The following is an 11,617-nucleotide window of genomic DNA, read 5'->3' as shown; positions in this document are numbered from 1 at the left end:
TCGCTTCTCCAGACTGAACAGCCCCAGAAACTGATGTGGTTGCTTCTTATAGCCGATGTTGTGTGCCAACTACAAACAGAGGTCACTGGGTGGTACTTGTGCCCTCCACAGTCTCCTAAGGAAACACTACCAGTCCTTTTTGAGACATGCCTCACTGCCGTCTCCTTCTCCTTTCTCATTCCTCACCTTTTCCACCAGACAGTGTTCTGTTCATTGTCACTCCATCTGTCTGCACCTTTACGAACCAGGATTATAGAGAATTATCTGCTGCCAAACCACCAGAAGCATTGTTGGCAATGTTCATAAATAAAATATTAAAACTAACATGAGACCATATCGTGTGTGTTTCCTAACCCTATGCAGCTAAACTGTTTCCAAAACTACACACTACTCATAAGATTAAGCTGCATACCACAAAAAATGCAATCTAACTCATAACTGAGGAAAGGAAATGAGGCAAGATTCCTCATTCTGTGGAAAGAATTAGAGTAAGCAACAGTATGAACTCACCTTTCCCATGGGTCCCAAGCTTTTCAAAATACCAGGGAACAAAAACTTGTTGTTGTTTTTTTTGTTTTTTTTTTTTTCCCTGCATTCAGAAGGTGGGATTTTTTGGCTCCCTTCCTCATCCTTGTAGCTGAAGACTAATCTGAAATGTTTAACAATGCTAGGGAGATATCCAGCATCTGTAATATGAGCAAAAAGTTTAGAAGACTATAGAGCTGGTTACTCCTGAGATTTGAGACTGATTTCTGTGTCATGTTCTGCATGCAACAATAAGAGAAGGACAGAAAGATTGTTAGTTCCCATAGTTACTATGAAAAGGGTTTTTTTAGTTGATCAAATTGAGTGTTTTATATTCACAGCTGACTGATACAGCTTCCATCTGTGCTAATGAGTGTTAAGATACTCATACAAAAAAAAAACCAAGCCTGGCATATCTGAAATGCAGCACTTTGAGAAAACTCTTTTACCCTGCCTACAGAATAACAGGCTTGTATTCTGCAACTAGGAAAATTTCATAACAATGAATAAAACCACTGGCTTCAAAAAGTGTTCCTGAAAAAGCACAATGATTAGTCTTGCAACATTTGAGGCATTCCCATTGCTGGAGTAGTCACTAGTGGTGCAATAAGTCTTTGACATCTTTATTTATCACCTGGACGATGAGGCAGAGTGTGCCCTCAAACAAATTTGCTGATGATATCAAACTGGAATGAGTGGCATGCCACAGGGTCATGCTGCCATTCAGAGGGACATTAACAGGCTGAAGAAATGGTCTGACAAGAACCTCATGAAGTTCAACATTTTGAAGTGCAAAGTTCTGCACCTGGGAGCAAGGATATCTTAGGGCCTTGACTGGCTGGGAAGTAGCTTGGCAGAAAAGGACCCAGGGGTCCTAGTGGATGACAAGTTGAACATGAACCATAAGTGTGCCCTTGGGGCAAAGAAGGCTGATGGTGTCCTGGGCTGCATTAGGAAGACTGTTGCTAGCAGGTCAAGAGAGGTGATCCTTCCCCTCTACACAGCACCTGTGAGGTCACACCTGAAGTGTTGAATCCAGTTCTGGAATCCCCAGTACAAGGGAGACATGGACATACTGGAGCCAGTCCAGTGAAGGGCCACGAAGTCAGTTAAGGGAGTGGAGCACCTCATCTACAAGGAAAGGCTGAGAGAGATGGGACTGGTCAGCCTGGAGAAGGGCGGTCTCAGGGGATTCTTATCAATATGTATAAATACCTGAAGGGAGGGGTGAAAAGGGGATGGAGACAGGCTCTTCTCAGTGGTGTCCAGTGACAGGACAAGAAGCAATGGGCACAAAATGAAACACAGGAGATTCAACTAAAACATAATAAAATACTTCCTTGATGATCCACTATGCTTGCAAAGATCTACAAAATACTTCTAGACTAACCTTCAAGTTACAGGTCTTTTCAGCTTTTTCCTCCATCTTACCCTAATAGTGGTCCTTGTAGGCACTCAGAAATCCTCCTGAATTACTGTGGATATCCTGCCTTGAGCCTGCTTAGAAGAACACAGGTTACTAAAGGGCAGAATTGGGGGGGGGAAAAAAAAAGCTGGGGGTTTTGGTTTTAAGTCAGTGAAAGAACTTAACTTTGGCTTATCATGACCCCTTCAAAGCATGGAGCTTAATCAGTTCTTACAGCTACAAGGCACTACAGACAGTCATGCAAACGATTAAAAAGGCCTCACTTGTCTTTTTTTTTTTTTTTTTTTTAATACCTTGCAAGCACAGCTGGTGTTGGTATGGTTGGCATGTCTGTTTGTGAACTGTTGATCTCGCTGAAAAATTGTGGTCAAAATTCACTTGTGCAGCCATGGCTCTTCTAAGGAAGTGGTTTCTAAATCATCTCCTACTGTCATTGTAACTGTGAACAACATCTTGTGGCTGAGGTACAACCAGCCAGAGAAATAGCTTCTTTACTGCCAAATATCAGATTAGTTGAGCCTCTTCTTTGGTAGGAAGGAAAGACTGTGCCCACCATCTGCCCAAATGACACCACCCTGCATCTTAGCTTGTAACACCACTTTCTACAGTCCCCGATTTTTTGCTAAACCACACATGCCTTTGATGAGTTGCAGCAATCTGACTTGGTGATAAAGAGACCAGCTAGACAGCAAACAAAGCTCTGAAAGTTTGCCTTTCCTTGGACAGCCTTTGGAAAACTGCAGTCCTCTTCTCTGCCACATTTCTCTCACATGGAGTAAGACCTGGAGATCTCCCTTGAAGGCAGTCTTGGGAAGCACTTGCTCTCCTTCCCACTTCCAACCATTACAGGCAGAGTAGGCTTTGTCTGAGCTTCTTGGAGAGTGGGCAGTTTGGTTTATGTGCCTCATCAGTTGCCAGATCTCCTTAATAGACATTCATAAGCAATTTGAGTCTTTGGCAAAAGTCTCCTCCCACTTCACATCTGGTTGATCTCAAACCCAAAGCAGTCCTAAGGCCTGCCCCGTCTGATACCAAATGACATTCCACCCACCACTTTTCATCCTTCTGAGGACACTCTGGTTCTTTGGTCCCTGCTCTAGGGATTGGGAAGTATTCAAATTTCCTGCTGCATCTAGACAATGGGAAGGAATGTCACTCCCACTTCCCCCTCCCCAGAGGAAACGTGAGCGGGCAGGGAAGTGCTGCTTGATTAAGAGGACACTTCTGAACCGCCACTTTTCCCAAGACGTCAGGTCCAGAGGCATGACAGATTTGCCTGCCTCCTTACTGACAGCTTTTCACCCAGGGTCAGGAACTCCCTGCACTGTACAGGAATGGCACAGTAAGTTTAGAAAAAAATCTGTAGTTATAAATGCAATTTCACCTTTGGCATATTTAAAATCCCATAATCCTATATACAATTATTGTAAGACCAGTGCGGGAGGTAATTTGAAAAAACAGCCCTTTCTTTGTCCATTAATGCTATTTTCCTTAAGGAAGAATGTCCAAGCTAGTAGCTGAGGGTATTCTGTGCCATTTAAATGTCTGTACTCAGCCCTGACAGTAGCCTTCAGTGAGGTACTGACAAAAAGCCAGCGTTCTATATAATAAATATTAAAAAAAAAAAAAAGATTTTTTTATGTGGTGACAGTTTCACAGAGCCAGGGTGTGGTGTTAGAGAAACAGTCTAAAACTCAAAAAAAAAACAAGCTTAAGAAAGGGAAACAGCCAGATCCTCCTGAGTTCAGATTTTGAGTGACTACAGCAGTACTCAGTTTCTCAGCTTCATGCATTTTCTATGGAAAATCACGTTTTACAGAATTTACATTTTTAATTCTCACACATAAGGTGGCTAGGAGAGCTGGGACTCAACAACATCTGCTTTTACAGTTGGCAGATTGATTTACATCTGTTCTACTCAAGCTTCATACTTAGACGCCACAAAATGGGCTAAAAACCACACAAACAAAGGCCTTGCCATTTTGGGACGTTAGATCCACATCCTCTAGGAAACAGAATTTTGAAGCTTTCAGAAACAGCTTTATTGCTTCATTCTCAGGACAAAGAGTGGTTGACAAAGGAGTAGTATGTTTTTAAATTAAATATTTGCAATATGCTGGGTTTACTGTGTATTACTGTCTCTTTGTTGCTGCTTTTCTGTTTCTTTATTTTAATTTCTGAATTTCTCAGCATTTCTGAGTTTAAAAGAAAATCTATGTTGCAAGTTCAGTCAACTGTTATTTTGTCTTGCTTTTCTGTATTAAGAAACATGTCCCAAGTAGATTTCTTATGTCACATACAGTTTCACTGCCTTTGAACTGCAAGAAAGAACTTATTATTACTCTCCTTTACATGCCAGAACTTTAATATATTTGATCACTTTAATGAAGAATAAGTATTCTTTGCTTTTGAAGTGCAGGACAAGGTGAGAGTCTTGAAACATAAGTAGCTGAAAGGTTACAGGTCAATGCTATTTGATTAAAATATTTTTTTTAGATTTTCAAAATGACTGTGCTGTAGTTTGTAGCTTTGGTGTCACATGAATTCTGTTTGAGGCAGCTGTTCATTTCCACCTGCATGCACACTGCAGAAGTTGTTCTATTTCAAGATGGAAAACTGTAAGTTTCAGGCTCTATCTCTACTGGTAACGCAACCATATGTACACAGTATTATTTTCTTACAAACTGATCTTTTTTTTAAATTTTATTTTTATGTCTATAAATGTGTAAGGCATTACACTGATTTTCAAATTCAAACAAAAATGCCTGTGCAGGCCTATAAACCTGTTAAAACTTTAGATAAAGTCACTAAAGCCCAAACACTAATGCATTTCCTCACTGCCTTTAATGCATAAATCTCACTTTCTCCCATGTGCAGATTTAATTATCTGATACAAAGGTGGTATACAAAGCCAAATCTGTCCCTTAAACATCATTTTATCGACTTCACTACTATTTCTCCCAATCTTCAATGCAGGCTTTGGCTTATGTAACTAGGGAAGGCAAAGCAAGAAAACTTAGCCCACAGTTTTCCACCAAATCAGTCAGAAATCCAGACATGTTCTAGAGCCGTCAATAACTAGGCTCCCTGGTTGACCTTAGTAGTAAGGGAGAAAAGAAAACTTCCTGTGATTGTTCCTGTAAGTAATAAAGAAATGCAACAGGTTAACAGAGGCCTGTGAAACCACAGGATGAACCACCAGATGGACATTACAGCTCCTGGGTAGGAAAGGGAACACAATGCTGCTAGATGCAGTTCATAGCAGAGTTTATGTCACTCTGCAACATGAAGAGAGTACCCAGGCATCACTGCCAAGGCAAGAATAAAAGGCTAAGAACCAAGTCCTTTATTCACAGAAAAAAATCAGTTAGATATTCCTATGCAATCTCCATACTTTTATTTCTAAATGACCCACTACACTTTTAAATGCTAGGCATTGTGACAGCTGAATGAATAGTAGGGGAAATAAATAGGCCTATAGCAAAACCACTTTCATGTTTGCTTGCGCAGAGTAACTGCAACTTCAGACTCCATTACCAAAAAGGTTTGTGCAAGAGCTACATGTGATCAAGATCTTCTTATGTTAGATGCTACGCAAACGCTGAACGAGAAATACAGTTTTTGTCAGTCTGATAGGGATCTTTACACAGAAGGGGGACCACTTTTATCAGCAGGGAGGGGGACTTTGCAGGGGGGAGGGCAAATATATTATACATGTTATATATACTGATTGGAAGACTACATCAGTAGAAAAAAACAGATTAAGGTACTACTGTTGGAAAAATTAAGGTAGCTTGTAGTTACAACAATAACTGGCTGCACTGACATTCAGAGAGACCTCAACAGGCTAGAGATCTGAGCAGGAAGAAATCTTATGAAGTTCAGCAAGGGCAAGTGTAGAGTTTTGCACTTGGGAAAGAATAACCCCAAGTACCAGTACAGGTTGGGGACTGCCCTGATGGAGAGCAGTGTAGGAGAAAAGGACCTGGGGGGTTCTAGTGGACAGCAGGATGAACATGAGCCAGCAATGTGCCCTTGTAGCCAAGAAGGCCAATGGCATCCTGGGGTGTATTATAAGGGGAGTAGCAAGTAGGTCAAGAGAGGTCCTCCTGCCCCTCTACTCTGCCCTGGTGAGACCTCACCTGGAGTATTGTGTCCAGTTCTGGGCCCCTCAGTTCAAGAAGGACAGGGAACTGCTTGAGAGAGTCCAGCGCAGAGCCACAAAGATGATTAAGGGAGTGGAGCATCTCCCTTATGAGGAAAGGCTGAGGGAGCTGGGTCTCTTTAGCCTAGAGAAGAGGAGGCTGAGGGATGACCTCATAAACGTCTATAAATATGTCAGGGGAGGAGTGTCAGGAGGATGGAGCCAGGCTCTTTTCAGTGATGTCCAATAACAGGACAAGGAGCAATGGGTACACGTTGGAATATAGGAGGTTCCATTAAAATATTAGAAAAAACTTTTTCCCGGTGAGGGTGATGGAGCACTGGAACAGGCTGCCCAGGGGGGTTGTGGAGTCTCCTTCACTGGAGACATTCAAAACCTGCCTGGACGCGTTCCTGTGCGACCTGTTCTAGGTGGTCCTGCTCTGGCAGGGGAGCTGGACTAGATGATCTTTGAGGTCCCTTCCAACCCCTAACATTCTGTGATTCTGTGATAATAAATGCCATAATAAAGATAAAGAAGGATATTAAAGAATCTTGTGAAAGAAGACAGTAAATTAATTTTGCTGCTAGTTAAGTCTAGTATTTGTCTTGTGTGAGAGCATGGATGAAATTAGTTTTCAGAAATCTGGGCAAACCTCAAAGAGAATATTTCACTGTGCAGGTATCCAGAGATATACATAATTCAAACATGAGTACAACTATTCACAAAGGAATATATACATGGGAAATTTGCTTTCATAATTGAATTGAAGTATTGTCCTGAAACTTGTATTGCTGCCACAGTTGTTGATACAGGTTCTAATTCAAGTTTAAATATATCAAGTCACAACATCATGTCAGTCAAGCTAATTCTGCTTTAAGCTGCTAATGTAGACACATCAGACACTCTCAGGAAATGGTTTCTTCTTATCTCTGAAATTAATGTTATCATTCTAAACTAGTTAATTTACATGCCTAAACTGCTATGTGTCATGTATATTCACTCTCTGGAATTAGGATATGATTTACTATGCAGTGAAAAATCTGTTGTATTCTTAACTGAAGCAGTTTAGAAGAAGTCTTTGATTTAGATGGGCAGACTTAGATACCACAGTGCTGCAGGGTGAAATACAACTCCGTGTTCAAGGAGACAGCATAATGGTTTTATCAAAGATAAAATCTTGACTTTCAGCTTGGTCCCACATCTTGATGTAAGATAAATACTACTATGCTTCATTGGGAGTGTATGTGCATACAATGATCATCTAAGAGGTGGGGAAAAACAATCTTCTAGTGGCTTTGTTTGTGGTGTTTGTTTTTTTTTAATAGGCTTTTAAATCTTCCTTTTTTAAACAAACATATCTCCCTCAGTCAATTAGTTACAGGTTGAAACACTTCTTGACATATTTCTTTAAAACTCCCCTACTGTGCCTATAAATCAGACAAATGGTCAATTGTCTGCTGTTATTCATAGCTGCACTTAGCAGCACTTTCAGTGGAGAAAATCAGCTCAACACTCAGTTAACATGTGGCTTTTTTGTAATAGCAGAACCTGGGAATTTCCACTGCCTTCTCCCACTTACTTGACTTCAGTAGTAATTTGTGTACCTCACAGTGTGAGTTAGAGAGTCTCTGTGTATAAACTCACTATGTAAAGGAACACTGACTATTTTTCAGATGTCACCAATAATTCCGTGCTTTAATCTCAGGTTCAACTATTTTAAAATAGACACAAACATTTAGCTATTGCCAGGCATTTGGAAATTGTTGCAAATACAGGTAAATATCCAGACAAAATTCTTCTGGCTAGAGCGTTTCTTTTCCCTCTTCATATTCAGAATACTTCAAGATTTCAGAAGGGTAGAGAATATAACTCAGTTACTCTAACTTCACTTCACTAGTTACTAGCATAATGAACTAACCCAAGTGGAAAACACTTGATCATGGAAGGCACTTGCACTATATACAAGCTTCTTGTGAGTCTGAATGTGGTTTTTAAATACTTAGAAATTTCCATCTGAATTAATAGGTGAGAAAGAGAAATTCAGAACATTTCAGGACCTATTAGTATTAGATAACCATAACCTCTCTGACAAACAAAGGAAAAAACACACACTCCTCTCAAACTGTGTCACTTTCCAGCTCGATTATAGAAATATTTTCTATACAGTTTACAGTTCTGGGATTTCTCTACTATGAAACATCTTCCTTTTGCAGTTTGTTTTTGGGTTTGGATTTTTTCCCCCCCCCTCCAAATGACTACTAATAAAATATTCTCTAATTTGAATGCCTGGTTCAGCAATGGTGACTTAATTTACTTTAGGTAGTTTTTGTTCAGCTGGCACAAGACACTTGACTAAAAAACAAGAACTTGCAAAACCAAATTGGCTCCTTTAATTGTAGTTTCCTGTGGAAGAGCTGTAGTTATTTTTCCTACATAGTTTAGCAAGTAAAAAAAGTTAAATCTCTTAAAGTTGCTTTCTTCCAAGCACTGACACTTTTTCAAGAGATAGTCAGTTAATTTAAGTCTCAAATGTTGCCAAAAATGTCTTTAGCTGTAAGATCTCGGAGATGGGTTCCTTTCTTTCCTGGTAAAAGTCAAGCCCAGTTAGCAGCTCCACGTCCCGAACACGTGCAGAATGAGCCTGAACTCTTTCTTCAACCCATTCAGAAAGTGTCTTATTTTCCTGCCAAAACAAACAAGAATAATGTTCAAACATATAAAAGGCAATCTTGTTTGGTGGTGGTGTTAGACAATAACCAGTGTTTAAACTGGTTTGACAGACTGAAGGCCTGCAGTTGGTATAGCTTCTTTCAGGTTTTCCTAGACACCTTTGCAGCCTTGCACTTAGTGATCTCATTTAAACAGAACCAAATGGATGTCTTGTCTCCCTATGATTCTAGACTAGCTAATTTACATGCCTAAACTGCTATGTGTCATGTAGATTCATTGTCCAGAATTAGGATATGATTTACTATGCAGTGAAAAATTAGTTGTATTCTTAACTGTACTGTCTCAAAGGCAATAGAGAAGCAAAATTACAGTGAAATGGCAAGTATGACTTTAAATTATAAAGTACAGCTGAGCCACATTTTAAGCACCCAAGGACAGTTTCAGGTACAGTATAAATCAACTGCAGTACTCAGGCTAGCCAGACAGCAGGCACCTGACATACTGAACAAAGTCCTTACAACAGCTCAGTCTTGATTCCTGGACAGTAAAAACTGCTAGGCAGACAGAGCTAATAAAGGAAATGTAAGCACCAATCAATGAAAATGTTATTGTTCAGTTCTTTTACTACGAAGTGAATTTGCAAACAGACGGTAATTTGCTTTTCCATTAACAATATCTGCTTCTGACACAAATGGCTCACTAAATTTATGCCACTGCAAGACACAAGAAAATGCAACAGTATTGGAGTTTGTTGCTGAACTTTAGAAATAACAGGTGTGAATTTCTAAAGACAAAATAAATCAAATTATTTATTCTGTGTATGTGGTCAGCTACCAACTACCAAAAAGATCATTGGGCGGTTGTGGATTATCCACACCACAAATGAGGAGCCACCCAGTTGTTTCTAAGCAGCACAAGCTTGCACCTGTCAGGAGTTATGAGTTTAAAGTTATAAACAAATTAAATAAACACAATGGTATTGCTTTGAGGGCCAGTTCAAGTCTGTGCAGCATTACTTGTGTAGAGCTAAGGGACCATCTGCATCCCACAGTCTGTAGATAAGACACTCAGGTGGCTCAAAAATATATATTACACTCAGCTAATTTATTTTGTTTACTACAAAACATAAGATTTACACTGTCAGTGGTAAGCATAGATTTAATTCAAGTATGAATTTCAACTGCAGAACCATCCATCTACATGCCTACTGGCTAACTTCTTGTAAGGGTGGAGCAAAGAATTGAAGGAATCCTTCCAGCTACACCAGAGGTATTAACACACATGATACCTCCAGAGTAAGTTTATCTTGCAGCCTTCCATAAAGCTATCCCATCACCCTGTTGGCTGTGCTGCTGTTCTCAGCCCCTCTCAGGTGACAGCTTCTTGCACTCCTACTCATCACTTCAGCTCTCAGCTCACTCTCAGCTCATGGGGAATAAATTAATTAAAGACTTAGACTTCTAAAGATTCTCCAGATGACTGAGTCCCACTGGGAATCTGTTCACAAAGCTCACTGGCACACAGGAGCATTGAATGATACCTACAGCACAGCTTTCAGTGTTGTCAGGTCGATGAGGAATGATAAAAGACAAAGCATCCAAGGAGCCTTCACAGGTCAGTGGAGTATAGGTCTTGTTCTTGCAGCTAGTCAGAATCACAAAGTAATGGGATGGGACAGGGATTTCTGTATTGCTTACATGCCTACAAAACAAACATTAGTTAATTATGTAGATATCAAGTATTAAAACCACTGATGCCGTTAGTAATTTATACAGCTTAGCATAGGTCTTTCACTACTATATGACATTTATTCATTTTATAATCAAAATAAATACCTGATGGGATAGACAGCATCACTGTTTCAGGAACAGCCAAACATGCACAGATTAGTCCTTTTGCTGCAAGCAGTCCCACTGAAACCAACAGGATTGCTTACATGGCTATTTTGTCAAAAGCCAGAGAACTCTACATCTGGAAGAGGCAGGATAGAGCATCATATCTGCCCTTCATTACATTAAGAATTTCAACCTCATGAACCTGAATTGCAGAAGAGTGATGAGAAAATGCTTCTGGTTCCCTGCCAGCAAGAAATGTCAAAATGTTAACTTGTGGCAGTGTGCTATAGAAACCAATTTTGGATACCTGACTGAAAATGTCTTTGCCTCCCTTTTCTGGCTATTCCACAAACATGGTCACCTTTGTGTATAAACTTATAAGGAGACAAATGCTTCCCAAATCTGCTGTACATCTTTGGTATTCAACAAAACACCACCACCAAAATCATTATACTGCTTTGTATGACTGACTAACCATGCTGAATAAACCATGCTTATTCCAAACTGTAGACAACATTATGTGGTCAGCTGGGTATTACAGCATTCTGCTTGGAAGGAAGTTCTAGTCTCTCCTCCCTTCCACCCTCCTACTTTGTGGCAGAGCTGATTTTCCCATTCTCAAACCATTCTTGACAGATGTGGTATTAAGTCTAGCCTTGAATAAAACATCTCCAGTGACGGATTGAGCTGTGCGGATTTCCCAGCACTTTTCTACTACATAAGTGTTCTTACTGTCACAAGGCATCTTCCCTATATTTGGAAAAATCTTAGTTGTTTGTTCTTATTCTGTTTTTTCCTCCTGTTGTCATTCACTAACATAAATAACTGGTCTTTATCTTTTATATACATGTTTTATAGAAATATTATTTCTGTAACTCTTCTCTTCTTCCTGTTTCTACACATAGATGAATTTTAAAATTTATTTTCTTATGCTACCAGAGCTCCCTAAAACGTACCTAGAACTGTCAGATGTTCAAATGACCTCTGCAAGCCATACCTATGCAAAGGTATCAC

General features: G+C 39.9%; 1 protein-coding gene across 1 annotated transcript in view; it reads right to left on the bottom strand.

Annotated features, from left to right (window-relative positions):
• Positions 1-8,492: 8,492 nt before the first annotated feature.
• ENPP3 (ectonucleotide pyrophosphatase/phosphodiesterase 3) overlaps positions 8,493-11,617 on the bottom strand; it is a 38,428-nt gene continuing 35,303 nt past the window's right edge. Inside the window, exons 25-26 of the mRNA XM_008935780.1 lie at positions 10,313-10,469; positions 8,493-8,781 (exon numbers count right to left, since the gene is read on the bottom strand). Coding sequence (XP_008934028.1) covers positions 8,617-8,781; positions 10,313-10,469 — 322 coding nt within the window. The 3' untranslated portion in view covers positions 8,493-8,616. The remainder of the gene's footprint in view (positions 8,782-10,312; positions 10,470-11,617) is intronic.

The sequence above is a fragment of the Merops nubicus genome, unplaced genomic scaffold (genome assembly GCF_000691845.1).
Source record: "Merops nubicus isolate BGI_N331 unplaced genomic scaffold, ASM69184v1 scaffold17282, whole genome shotgun sequence".
NCBI classification, from domain to species: Eukaryota; Metazoa; Chordata; class Aves; order Coraciiformes; family Meropidae; genus Merops; species Merops nubicus.
This window is presented reverse-complemented; position numbering and strand designations above follow the sequence as displayed.